This window comes from Poecilia latipinna, unplaced genomic scaffold (assembly GCF_001443285.1).
Source record: "Poecilia latipinna isolate Pla-1442-1.1 unplaced genomic scaffold, P_latipinna-1.0 Scaffold2225, whole genome shotgun sequence".
NCBI classification, from domain to species: Eukaryota; Metazoa; Chordata; class Actinopteri; order Cyprinodontiformes; family Poeciliidae; genus Poecilia; species Poecilia latipinna.
In genome coordinates, this window is record NW_015114841.1 from 63,340 (window position 1) to 77,870 (window position 14,531).

The 14,531-nt window shown below is 39.7% G+C and overlaps 1 protein-coding gene across 1 annotated transcript in view; it reads left to right on the plus strand.

The window, feature by feature from the left end:
• The first annotated feature begins 3,938 nt into the window (after positions 1-3,938).
• LOC106936849 (phospholemman-like) overlaps positions 3,939-14,531 on the plus strand; it is a 15,344-nt gene continuing 4,751 nt past the window's right edge. The window contains exons 1-7 of the mRNA XM_015018079.1: positions 3,939-4,081; positions 11,600-11,650; positions 12,228-12,269; positions 12,465-12,488; positions 12,660-12,734; positions 12,917-12,953; positions 13,030-13,073. Of these exons, the coding sequence (XP_014873565.1) occupies positions 11,611-11,650; positions 12,228-12,269; positions 12,465-12,488; positions 12,660-12,734; positions 12,917-12,953; positions 13,030-13,073 (262 nt within the window). The 5' untranslated portion in view covers positions 3,939-4,081; positions 11,600-11,610. The remainder of the gene's footprint in view (positions 4,082-11,599; positions 11,651-12,227; positions 12,270-12,464; positions 12,489-12,659; positions 12,735-12,916; positions 12,954-13,029; positions 13,074-14,531) is intronic.

Consider the following 14,531-nt stretch of genomic DNA (forward strand, 5'->3'; position numbering starts at 1 on the left):
CTCTTAAAGTTTTTTTTTTTTTTTTTTTTTTTTTTTAACAAAAAATATATATATATATATATATATATATATATATATATATATATATTTTTTTTTTTGTGCAGAGGGAATATGCGAAAAAGATTGTCCGTGTGGTAGACCGTGTCTGTGAGTACAGATGATAGTCAGGTGCTTCAATGAAAATGTAAAGTTTCCTTCCTGAGTTAAAAAGACAGATATATCCTCTCGTATTTATTCATTTTGTACACATGTACATTTAATCGACGATTGGGTAGATTTCTGCTAGTTCGATTTGGCAAAATCCACTGCTGCTTCAGGTTGCATGATAAATGCTTTTATGTTTTGCAAGGTGTTTTTTTTTTTTTTACAGATTGAATCTAGAAGACAAAAGTCTTTGTCAACCTTGGCTTGTTAAGTGCAACCTGACACTGACATTGAGAAGTCACCTGACGAAGGTCATAATGGAAATAGAGTCACAAAAGGCCTCTGCTTTATCCTGGCGTCCATTTGATGCCCAGCAGGGAGGATGCTGATGCAAACTCTCTTTTCAAAATGTTAGATAAAGAAGATGCAGAGAGAAAAATGTGTTGAGGTTTAAATGAATCTTCCAGTTGAACAAAAAGAAAAGCATTTCATGAATTCACTTTTGCATCTCCTGGTCAGAGTAACAAACAGGGTCCTTTAAATCCCGAAATGATAAATGCACTTTAGGCAGAGGGAAGATAGAAGAAACAGAAACCAGAACACATTTGATTTCCCTCGAGCCCAAGGTCAACACCAAGTGACAAGAGAGCCTTGCTGCAGGCGGGAACAGGTTGGCCATCTGGGCGCCAACCCACATAGACGGTGTCCAGGTGGTTATTTATTTAAAAATCTATTTAAATCTTTCAACAAAACTAATGCACAGTGTTTTACTTCATAATGTTAGCACCCACCTTTGCTTTTTGTCATGCTTCAGTCTCTGCAAAGCAAAATTTACCAATAAATATTGGTCAAAATCAAACTGTTATTGGTCAATAGTTGCCGAAGATCACTTTGGTTCATTGGCAAGTTCAAAAAACATATTACAATAGCTGTGTAGTCAATATTGTCTTTCGTTATAGCTATCGATTAAACTGATTTTCATAAAATATCAGCCTAATGAGAAGTAATATTCTGTAACAAAATCCATACTTATCATGTGAAGTTCAAAATCAGATAAAGATCATGAGGTTGAACAAAAACTGTTCTGTAAATCACATGACTGACTTGGCTGGACGCTAAAACACTTTCCCCAGTCAAGCCGTAAGAACGTTTTCTATAGACATGCTGAGTTTCGACCCATAACAAAAAGTGATCCGCTGTTTACTCTACAAATACCCAGAATGCACCCCTGCTGACGAGGCACTGACCTCTCTCAGCACAAGGACGTTCTTCCCGAGGAAAGGGCAAAGTACACGGTGTTGCTGGTCTGCACGAGTCTAAGAGAGCGAGCAAAAAAGAAGTGATGAGAAAAATGTCTCACGATGCTGTTATCTCTCTCTGTGTGTGTTTTCCTTCGTCTCTTTCCAGCTGACTGTCTGTTGTGTTCAGGATGGGACATCTCAGTCTGGTCACTTTGCTAGCAGGTAACCTAAACCAAGAAAACATTATATTGTATTTAACACATGTATTTATAGCAGGAAAAACACTTTTCTGCTTGTTATTATTAGAACAAATGGATGAAATGAAGCAATCATTTTAATTATTTTTTTTTAAAATAACTTGGCTTTTCTTTTTCTTTACTTTTTTCAGTGCTGTTCTCCATTTTTATGGAAACTGAAGCAAGTAAGGCCATAACTTTTCTCTTTTTCCCCCCCCATTAGCTTTAGCTGATCTGCGAACCAGTTTGTGAATAAACCAGTTCAAACGAGGCTTGAGACTCACATTAGAGTGGGAACCTTGAGTGAAAACAGATTTGATCAAATTGTTTTTATTTGTAATGTAAAAGAAGCATCACCAACAGTGAAACATTTAAAATAATGTTGTTGCTCAAATGTAATTATTGTTATTTTTTATTTACTTTGACATGAGACAATCTAAAGTAGAGTTTGCTGTGCAGATTATGGTATCTTTTTTGTTCTTCATAGAGTAACATGATAATGGGATTTTATTAACAGATTAGTTAGTCAGGTTATTTGTTTAACCAGCATGCCAAAGCTTTCAATCCTAAAAGAGAGGCTCCTCAATATTAAAGTGTTAGCAGCTTTTTTTTCCCCTATTCTTAACATTTTGCATTTACGACTACTACAAATAACTCCAAGCAGCTTAATTTGTCTTTTCTTTAAAGCATGAAAAAAGCGGAGTTGTACTCTTTCAGCTGGCTGACCCGTTGTGTGAAGCAAAAGATGAGATTAAGAGACTACAAACGCCACAGATGATGAGAAAACTTCAGGATTTTGTCTTGGATCTTGACTGATTAAAAACTGTAACTAAACGCGTTTCTTTCTTTTCCATGTCTCTCACTGTTGTTGTCCTCAGATCCATTTGTCTACAGTAAGTGTGAACCCTCAAGCTGCTTTTTTCTTATACACTGAAATGTGAAACATAGTTTCACATGATTAAATATTTGATTACAATTCCATTTGCGCACTGCAACTCACTGTTTGCAAAAATATAGAAAAGTGAAACTTATTAACAGCTTTGACTCAAAATATGACATTCAACAAAATTTCCAACTCAAACACAAGATGTTTGTGCTTTGTTATCTGACAGACTATGAAAGGCTAAGGATTGGAGGCCTCATCTTTGCGTGCATGTTGATAGCTGGTGCAGTTGGCCTGCTTTTCTGTAAGTGCTCCAAAGACAAAAAATATACATACATTTTCAGCTTTTCCTCTTGGTCCCAACTGTCCAGATATCTGCAAATCATTTAAAAAATATTTTTTTCTGTCCTAGATAACCAATGCAGGAGACCCAGGTGAGCCATTTCTATGAATCATGAGTTTGTCTAAAATTAAATTTGCTGTACACACTGCCTCTTTCTTTACAAGCTGCCTTGTTAACTGCTGCCACTCCCTTTTCCCTATTTATCCAGCCAAAAGAAGGATAATGAAGGTGATATCTGATCTTGCTCCTGACAAACCGGTTCAGGAAGAGGAGCCGGTTCAGGAAGAGGAGCTCCACCAGCCAGACGCTGGCTGGTGGAGAGAGAATGGTGGGACAGTAAGAGGAAGAAGAACATCAGCTCAGAAGATCAGGCATAACCTGTACAGACATTAAAAAAAAAAAACAGCAACCAGCATCCCCAAAATTATATTTCTGAAACACCATCAGCCTTACGTCATAGTTTAAACTTGTTGAATCTAAATATGTGATATTTCCCCCACCTAAAATGAGACTTTATTTTGTCCAGCTCTGTCCTTAAATGTCTATTTAATAACTATTTCTATTGTCTGTAAATATAGATTGATTAGACAACATTATTTTTCCTTTCTAAAGGATTCATAGACATTACTACAATGTTGCACATGCAGGCTAATTATAAGCTTTATGAAACGGTGTCAATTGTAATAGGTGATATGTGATCAGTTATAGATACATTTAGTTATATTTGTCCAAGTATTGAAAGGATTTGGGAAATAAATGTCACCAACCTAAATGCATGTCGAAATTCTAATAAACATCTCAATTGTAAAAGTTAACAGATGTGTCAGAGCCTTGTTTAATACAGATCTAATCATTATGTCTTTATTTTTAAGCAACTGAACGCGAATGGCAAAACTCTGCTCAACTGAGCGCTTCTTATTTCCGACGTTTTTCTGTGGGCTGACTGTGGATCAGCTTCCCCACCCACTCGTGTCCGGTCGCTCGTTCTGAAGTCAGCGGGAACCGACCCGGGATCAGAAACTCTTTAACAAAGCTGTAGCAGCGCTTTGAACACGGCTCCCCCGCCCCCTCTTCTTCTTTTTGTTTTTTTTAAACGAAAAGCCAACCTGTTGAGTGTCAGAGGGACGCGTTGAAGGCTGGGTGTGGGCACGCACAGTGGACCGAGGACGCTGCTTCAGAGAGTCACGCATAGACATCCGCTCGCTTTCTGCTGCTGAATTTAACGAGTTTCAGGGTAAGTTTTTACCAAAAATGACCCTTTAGTCTGAAATGTTCTCTTTAAGTTGTCCGTGTTGTTTCTTTCCTCTGACAAATGGACAATTAAGTCCATTTTTGGGAAACTTGAAACGAGAAAAGGCGTGTTGCGACTTTTTTTCTTTTTTTTTCTTTTTAGATAAGTTGCGTGCGCGAAAATCTCTCCCGAAAACTTGATGGAACACCCCCCAAAAAAATCACATTCAGTCATTTTGTCGGTTGTTTAAACGGCAACAAAGACTCGAGAAAAAAAAAATTACCGCAACATTTCCTGCTACACTGTGTAATTAGACACATGATTAAAAGTGAAATCTAGTTTAAAGCAACATTTTTACCTTCTGTCCTGTTTATAGTTTCTATCGAGACCGCCAGTTCCGCACGCGAGCACTTACCTACGCGCGTGAGCAGAGGCGGTCCATGTATGAGTAGCGACCGGGTGACCCCTTCTCCTTCTTAATGGTGCCTTTTGTTGCTATGTTTTCACTAATAAGGTAAAAGTTTCAGAAATTCAAAACTTGTTGCGAGGAATCTATGATTTGTGTAGGATAATACATTTACATTAGGTTTATATTTTCTATATTTCACAGTTTACATACTTGCCAGTGATATTGAATTTTAACAGCATAAACTTCTGCAATCATTTAAAGACGGATTGAGGAGTATTCAATGTTTGTCAAATTCACAAGGACTTGAACGTAACGCCTTTGGCTTTGATTTGCACCTAAAACAGGATGGACGCCTCAAGATAACAAGTCATTGATCATCTATAACTGGATCCAAATCTTTTTGTCTTCACCACATTTTCCCTCCAGTTTTATTTCATATTCATTCACACTTTAGTCTTCCTGTACACAGTAAAAACAAAAGCCTTTAAATCAAGAATTTGATTTAAAAACAAAGAGGGAAAATTTAGTTATCTTGACTATATAGGAATTTAGAACAAAATGTCAAAAACAAATAATTAAAAAGTGACCTTAGCATGCTTTTCCTGTAAGTGACAAACTATACTGTACTTATCGTTAATTTGATTTCACAAAAAAGTCTAACTGGAAGTGTTAAATCTTCTCTTATTTCAATCCAAATATATTAGCAGCTGTCTAACAATACAATAAATCTGATTAAAAATGTGATTTCAAGTGATTCGATCCATTTGGAAACATTTTGTTCCAAAACCTGATGAAGCTCTCTTTGTAGCCAAGCTGTAGCTTGGTTTCTCTAGCATATAGTGGAGTGTGGTGCGTTTGCGAGTGTGTGAGAGACAGAAGGCCAGCTGATAAGAGCAATGGTGACTCGTGTTTGCCAAGTGTTAGAAGGACAGCCTGGGAAAAGGACAAGGGGACAGAAACCGTTGGCGAAGCTGTAGTTACAGAAAACTCTTTGCATTTCCTCTGGTGAATGTCGATGAAGGATTTAGATCAGGGTGTCGTCTGCATATCGGCACATTCCTTCTGCATCAGTGGAAGTCAGAGGGAAATTAGTGTTGCTTAAAGTTGTCAGATGGGATATAATGATATTTACATTGCCAGTTCCTACCTGTGAGTCATAATTGCTACTACAAACTTTGCATTTGTAAAGAAAGAATCAAAAGAATCACAAAGAAAGTCAACAAATTTGAGCCAGAAATTACATTTTTGCTCCTCCTAAACGTGCTGCAGAACAAGTTATGTTTAGAGCTCTATCCCAATAACAGCAGGACGGAGTTCAGGATCCTGAAACGAGGTGATGGAGTTATTTATTCTTTCACAGATGAGACAGATTTAGCTCTCCGTCTTCACCTCGCCTCTTGTGATCACAGCGAAAACAACGGGAGAAACTGAGAGAAACACTTTGGCTTTGGAGGAGAGGAACAGAGAGAGCTCAGAGGCGCCCGCTCCCTCCTCACCTCTTCACGCCACACTTTGCGGGCTCACGAACACAAATTTAGAAACCCCGACGAGGAGGCATTGATTTTATATCAGCATCATGGCCGTGACCTTCATTGCTTTCACCGTTTGACCTCAGAGCTGTAGAGCTCTGCTCTGATGAACCACAGCTAATCCTTTCAGATTTAGCAGCCATAAACGTTCACGGATAATGCTTTCAATTCTGTAACTATTGATTCAGATCTTAGACTGAGCATGTTTTTCAACTGAAGTCTGGTTGAATGAAATTATAGAAATGGACTCCATCCCTTCGTCCTGTGTGTGTGGCGGCAGAGCGAGGCACATGAAGTCTGTTGTTAGCGCCTGTGGTTTCCATGTGTGACTCATGGTTGGAGTATGCTGCACTCCCTCGTGCTTTCTGCCTGTGTCCCTCCTCCTTTCCTCGGTTTCTCAATCTCGCTCTCCCTCGTCTTCCTGCCTCTCTCGTTCTCTGAGGCCTAAATTCCTCTCTCCTACTATCCTTTTCCTGTTCGCTCTTTACTTCCTTTGAGATGTTGTGAGCTTTTCCTTTTCTTGTTTCACTTTATCCTTTAATGAACCACCTCCACCGAGTCTGGCTTCTTCCTTCTTGTCTCTGTTGCGATTTTTTTTAGATTATTTCATGTCAACCATGACAGAAGTTACTCCATTTGTTGGAGCTCATCCTTGGTCAGTATTGATTAGCCGGTATCTAGCGGACAAGTTGGACAAGACTTTAAGGTTATCCGTTTCCACTTTAAAATCCTTAATTCCTGACTCTTCTCTCTTTCCAAAGATTAATGGGAACTTAATCCTCAAAGAAATCGAAACGGACTCAGCCGTCGTCACTGTGTTCAGGCTACTACAAAGACCTTCCTCTGTAAATGTGCGCTCCCTGAGGATGTGTTGCACACTGGAATGCACTGATGCTAATTTAGGCATAAAAAACGCCCCTGAAAATAGACAGCTGCCTTTGTAGTGCAGGAACACAAACACACGTGTCTGGGAGTTCAACACGTTGGAAAAGTACTTCCAAGCTGGACACAAATGCTGTCAGACGTATCAGCACACCGACTACATGTGATGGGGGACGCCAACAGGGAGGTTTTCACCGCTCTGAGTCAGTTTGCCCTTTCGCAAATCCGTGCTCCCATTCCGTACTCTCGTGTTGACTTTTTTTTTTTTTTTATCTATTCCTTCTCCCATTTCATAACCACTTCGGCCCCCAAGTCACAGCAGCTGTGGACATCCACAGTCTGTTCTGGCCAGGCTGTTTTATTGCTACCCATTATTGTGGGTGCAGTCCAAGTGATCAGGTCTGTCGTCTACAGCTACAAGCAACAACAAGATCAAGATCAATAACAATGTTCCACTTTCTTTTCTGCATTATAATATTTACAGAAACTTTGGTGATTTAAAGTATTAGTTAACTTAATCCTGACTCTGCTGTTTATTTCCAGTTCTGAGATGGGAAATGGTGATTGACTTGAGACACCGTGAAACATTTTAATCGCTTATTTTGAGTTATTCAACCACCTACTGATGTAATTCATCAGCTGAATCTACTGTTTTTCTAAACTAATTTACAATTATCTTACCCACAATGCACTTCATCCTTATCCTTATTTAAAGCAGTTCTAGAAAGTCAATGCAGGACCCCTATGACCAGCGACAGCAGTGAAGATAATGTAGTTAAATGTAATAACATGATCAACTGCAGCCTTAGGAGAAACAACAGCTTTATGTAAGTAAACTATGCAAGTTTACAAATCTTTCACAAGTTCCTGCATGTCTGGTCTTCAGGGGCGAGGCGGGTTTGTTTATTTCAGCGTAAACATACCAGTTTTGCTTGCATATCGTATAGGTGAGTTACGCCTGGATGGTTTGTGCAGCTTCACCGATGTCAGAGAGGAGAAGAAGAGAGGCTGGACTGCAGAAACTGATTATGGGCTCAAGAGCAGAAACCCTAGAAGCCCTGCCTCTGGGACTTTGTAATGTAATGGATAAACGGGTTGAAAAGGCTGAAGAGAGGGAGGGAAGGGGGGAAAAAGGCAAAAGTGTAGGGATGTGGACAAGTGTTTTTTAGGAACAGGGTACAAGTAAAGGACAAGTTTAAACAGAGTGTAGAGCCAAAGGGAGTGGACAGAAGCTCATCCAAGGAAGAAAAGCAGTGGGTTATAGTGGCTTTAAACAAACAGGCAATTCTTTCAATTTCCAGATTTGGCAACAACAAAAAAAAGTAGTGAAAGAGAAATGTGAAGCAGGAAAGAGAGAGACAGGAAAAAAAGTGGGGAAAGTACTGCAGTGAGAGCTGAAAACAAAACCCAGTCAGGGATTGGCTTAGTGGCATGACAAAGCCAGAACAGAACAGTCTTTATTGCTGCAACAGGCGCGGCTGGAGTCGTCGCTGCGCAGGGGGAATTCAGGCCTGAGAGTATAACAATCCTCCCCATCAGCTGTGATTTCACAAGATTCATAAAAAAGTCGCAAGGAGGACAAAACAAGATTGGAAGCTAATGGTCCTTTTTAATGGATTCAGCATGCAGACAGCAGAGCATAGATCTACTGGGGACGGGGAGGGGGCTTGTGTGAGAATTTGTTGTCTTTCCCACTAGGAAGAATCTGCAAGATGTGTGAGACATGAAAGGCTGGAAAATTATAAAACTCCTGCAAGACGAATCCCTGAGAGATTTGTGTTATCCCAACAAGTGTTGCTCTTGTTTTCCTTCAAATGCTCAAAATGCTGTGACTCGCGGTTTGGTTTAGTAGTTTTCTCTGGATTGACGTCTTAATGTCGATGTGGGTGGTGCACCTTTTTAAATTTGTCTTAAAATTTTTGGAGAGCACCAGAATGCTTGGGAGGCACACCCTGGACAGAACCAGTACCGGTGTCAACATTAATCTCTCACAGTGTTCCTTTAGTTGAGTACGTTGGAGCAAACGTGATGATCAGAATTTGCCTCAAGGCTTAAAAGTTATTTCCTTTGGAAACCCCCAGTGGTTTCCAAACATTTTCTGCGCCCCCCCCTATGGATTACAAATGGCTGTCTGATTGAAACAACACGTGTGACGGGGGGCATTGACTTTTGGGGGGGCAAAATGAATGTACGTAGCTGAAAATAGACACCAACATTGGTAGCCTACAGGCTACTTGTTAAGCTTAAGGTTCTGTATTGATATTAGCTAGTCATCTTTAGCTAAATTACCTGCATCCAACAGCTTTACTCAACTCAGTCGGTTAGTTTGGAGGGAAAAACTGTGAAAAGTTCTTTGCGTTTTGCTGGTTTGCTGCCGCGATTCTAACACAAACCTACGAAGCTCCACACAGCAGCAGCAGGTCTCCTTCACAGGTGGAAACCCAGCGCGAGCGTCGTAGCGCTCATGTTGCATTTAAAGGTGGTTCGGAAAAACAGGTTACAACATGTTAACAACGGATTAAACAGTTTTAACTGCTGATAAAAGTGACAGAGGACACAAATATGGGACGTGTGGAAGCCTCTACTGTATCAAATTGACATAGGAATAACAGAGAGTTGGCCAATCTAAGGTAAAAACCCAGAGCATACAGTGTTCATGTTTTGTTTTGTTTTTTCATCCAGACGACTTCCCGCGCCCCGCAGTGACACGGCGCCCCACAGTTTGAGAACCTCTGGTTTAAGCACCTTTTGTGACAGGCAGCACGGCTCTTTTCTCTTCAAACAGCTGCTTCATGACACGTACTGACTGCACTCCACTTTCCCAGCAAGTTGCTGGACTTTTATCTTTGCTTGAGCACAAAGCCTCCAGCACTTTCCTCCCATGCTCCACCTTATACAAACATTTGCTGTAGAATATGACCATGCTGGTGGAGGTGAGAAGGGAGCTGCTCCTCAGGCTCCTCTCTGCTTTCCCTGCTGCGTGCTCTTCATCGCTCTTCGTCTTCCGTCTCTTGCACGTCTCTCCCTGTTCTGTCTTTCTCTGCTGGTCGCCGGCCAGCTTCCCATCCTCTGCATTCCCCCGGCGTCGCCTGGGGTTGCTGTGGGGAGGCACCAGGAGAGAAGCGCTCATCCTGTTGTTTTCTTTCTCCCCTCCCCGCTCTCAAACTCCAACCGGCAGCAAAGCGGGAAGAGATACCGCTTTAATAACGGCCTTTATTCTGATCCCATCAGACTCAGCTTTGGTTTGTTTTACACCTACAAACCTTGACAAATTCATTTTGCTAAAGTCATGAGACAGTAGCTATCTTGGGGATTGTTAGGTTGGTTCTACAGAGCAGATTTCTGCCGCTCTAAGTGTTGCATTTTCACAGACCTCTCTCGCATGTGACTGTGTGTGAATCTGATCCCGCTCGAGTCTGCTTTTTCCTGTGATGCACCCAAAGCGGAAAATTGCAGTAAGTGGAAAATCACTGCAGACTGAGGTGTGTCACCGCAGCGTTCACATGGTGCGTCTGCCCCAACATGGCAACAAACAACATGGGAGCTGATCCTCTCGGATGACGCGTGGAATCTAAATAAAGTGCCAGGAAATGAGTTAATAAAGGAAGATTTAAAATGCCCTGCAAAAATGCTCATATCCCCTTTTGTTTTCTCTTTTTTTTTTTACATGGTTTTCAAAGTTTTTGTAGATATAAAATCTGTAAGGCTTGCTGTGCATTCTGTGGAACCCATTTTCAACCCGATAACCCTAAATAAAGTGATGATGCCGCTTTTCTTCAGCTAACTAGAGTCAATTTGAAGATAGATGAAGCTAAATGTAGGAAAATCGTGGAGGAAAACCTGATGGACCCTTCAAAAGATTTGACACTGAGGTGGAAGTTCAGCGTCTAGCAGGACAATAACCATCTAGATCAAAACATATCTCTGTGTCATAATGGGCCATTTACGTTCAGGGGTAGAAAGTAGCAAAATGAAAACTAGCTCAAGGCGTATAAGTAGTTCTCCACTGCATTTTATTCCTGTTACCTTGATTTATTATTGTCAGGAGCTAGATCTGTGAACATTTGCACAGACTAAGTGCTCTTTTAATAGAATATCAGCATTTTTATGCCGATGTTCTGCAGAAAACAGGATTAATACATCACTTCAGAGCAAGAAAGGCTTTAAAAGCCTGAGGGCCGGATAATAGCATTCTGACGGACAGCTGCACTGAAGCAGGAGCAAAGAAGATTACAGTTCTGAAGCTTTAACATGGGATCCTTGTAATGCAGTTACCACGAGATATTTAAGGCCTTCATCCCTTTGTGACCATGAAAATCACCCCAATTTTCAGCCCATGTGAAATAATTGGATTTATTTGCTTTGCGAGCGAATGTTTATTCCTCAGAGGTTCGGGTCGCCTGGTGTTTCTGTCTCGTTCTGCTGCTCGGCCCACGGCACAACAAAGAGCTTTTAACATCACAAATGCGACGCATGACATTTAAAATGTAAACATTTTGACGACCCTGCATTCATGTTTGAAGCTGCAATTTCATGGGAACATGGGCTTCAAGTTGATGTTCTGCCTAGATTATCAAACAAATCATCATTTCCACTCAGTTTCTCAGGCTTTTATTTTGAGTATTTGCTACCAGAGCCTGACAGAGATCAAGAGTTTGCGTTGCATCATAATGAACCTATTGTACCTTTTGTCTGTTTCAGATCAAAACAGAATGAAGATGTCAAAGATCCTCACTTTGGTGTTTATGACCTGTAAGTAAAACTGAATATCTTGACTTTTGCTGAGTCGTTTAAACTGTCTGAAAAATAGACTTTTTTTTTTAAATGTATTTTTAAAACATGAATTATTACTCTTAGCTGTTTTTATGTTTCCATTTGTGTAACTATGAACATCAAGACGCATCAATTTACTGAAGTGTTGTGCTCTGTTTCCCATTTTGAAGAGCAGCTAAGACATTTCTAATTGTCATATATATAGCAGGGGAAACGGGATATCAGATTCATATGAATAAAAGTTTCTTTAGCCTCTGACGAACTCAAAAGAAAGATTTAGTTTGATTTACTTTATAGGGTTTATAGGACGGTTTTTGTTAAAAACGTTAGAAATATTTAGTAGTTTAGTAATTTAGTGAATCTTTCTTACTGAAGAAGTCAAATTAATGGTTGGATTTTTCATATTTACACCAACATTAAATGTCAGCTGAAGCACTGATCCTGCAGAGGTTTGTATTTTCTGTGCAGTTCTTTTCCTGTTTGTGAAATCGCGTGAGAGGTTTCAGGCTGTGGTTCACTTCACTGATGTGTATCTCTCTCTTTTTTTCTTTTTCAGTTTTGTCCCTGGTGTCTGTCAACGCAGAGGCCACGAACTACAGTAATGTTTTTAAAGCATTTTTTTGCCCTCACATCAGCTTTTATATTAGTTCATTACAACAAATGTGTTAATGCTGTGACCTGTGAAAGGCTCAGAACGAGGCCACCATGTTTGCTTATCACACTGTTTACATTGGGTCACTTATTAATGTTGCCGTGCATCCTCTCTGACTTTTCTTCTTTTCTACTTCAACAGACGGAGAAGAAGCGTTTACATTTGGTAATTCACTGTTCTTCTATCACTACTGCAATAACAGATGTCTAATTAGTAACATCAGCTCTCAGTACTTGAACCAAGATGTTTGGGGAAACTAGTTTATGCAGTCGGGCCCTTTTGCTAATATTTATTTTTAGCTTACTGTTTAATGATGAGCGCTATTTGTTTGTGCAGACTACCACAGGCTTCGGGTTGGAGGCCTCATCTTGGCTGCTGTCCTCTGTCTCATTGGCATCACTATCCTGCTCAGTAAGATGCACACACATGCACACACACACACACACACACATACACACACACACACACACACACACACACACACACATACACACACACACACACACACACACACACACAGAAACATCTTGGTAAACATGTGATATTGCTCAGAGATACAGCCATCGTAAAAAAGAGCTTCTTTTCTCTTGAAGGTGGTCACTGCAGGTGCAAGTTCAACCAGAACAAGAGGTGAAGCTTTTAAAAGCACAAATATAGATCTGTGTGTAACTAGAGTGGAAACGCTGAAGCTCTGCTCTCTTTTCAGAAGGAGGACAGGCAGCAACACTCAGCAGATGCTCAACGACCAAGGTACTCTAATTTACACTCATCAGCAATTAGTTACCTATCAGCCAACAGGTTAATATCAATATGTCCAAAAATAAAACCGTAAGTAATCCTCAGATCTGTAATTCCCCTTATTTACCTCTTTTACATCAATATACCTTTAGACATCTTCTAGACTAGGTGTAAAAGACAGGATTTTTGTACTTAATATATTATCCTCCATATTTATTTACTCAATATTTATTGAGCTGGATGGAGTCTAATATATTTCCACGCAATGACATGCATACGAGTTATTATCTTTAATGTAATACAGTTTTGCAGAACTTTTCTTAGGAGATTAAATACTTATTTCCAGTGCAGCATATAGTAAAACTATGTCAGCTGCATTAACTTTGCACAAATAGACAGGAGAGTCATTAGCTATAGCTCTACTGATTTTATATTTAAAAATATTTAACATAGGATGTTTTTTTCCAATGAAAAAAATAGATTCTTCTACAATCTGCCCTCCAGATTACGTCACAGTTAAATATTATTTATTTAAAAAATATGTTTCCTTCTGTGTTGTGGATGACAGTGATTGCATATGAATTGACTAAAGCTAAATCAAATATCGCAAAGAAAACATCTTTTATTTAAAATTGTCAGTCAGATAAAACTGATATTTTCATGGAATATAATGTATCAGATTTACAAAATTAGGGGGACTATTGATGGATTATTAGCAGATGCAAAAGGCGTAATAGTGTCTTGGATATTCAGAGTTTCATTTCCAATCTCGTTAAATTTTTCTACTTAAAAGCTGAATTTATTCCATCCATCTGTTTTGTCGTAAACACACACACACACACACACACACACACACACACACAGTCATGCTGTCGGCGCTGGCCCGAGATGCCTCGGACCTCGCTGTTCAACAGGTGGCGGGACGCCGGGCATCCGTCAGGTGGAGGAGGGGCGCAGGGAGCGGACTGGAGCTGCTGGAGGTCACCACACTTGTGCTGCAGCAGCTATAAAAAGACTCAGCAGTGAACCCGTTGGAGGGCAGTCTGCCTGATTGTGCATAACTCTGTTTTATACAATATGCTCACAGAGTTTAGATCTTATTTACAAAGGTCAGAAAATATCTTCTGTTTCAGTTAAACAAGCGATTAAATAATTATTTGCACATCTCACCTATTGCAACATTACAGGGATTTTTATTTATTAGTTTTGACGACAAACATCCTAACAGTTCTTAAAAAAAAACGTTCACAAGTCTAATAGAGTAAAAAATAAAACTGGCCAGTCGTGATAAATATATTTTCATCATAGAAATCTACAATAAAGAATGTATTACATGATCCAGACATATTCTCTATTTATTTTCTTCTCAAACATACAGTAAGAGTAAATTGTTTTGTTTTTTATGTGTTCTCTGTTGGATTTCCTTATAATTATGATTTGTAGTATTATTGATTTTATCTATGTCTATTA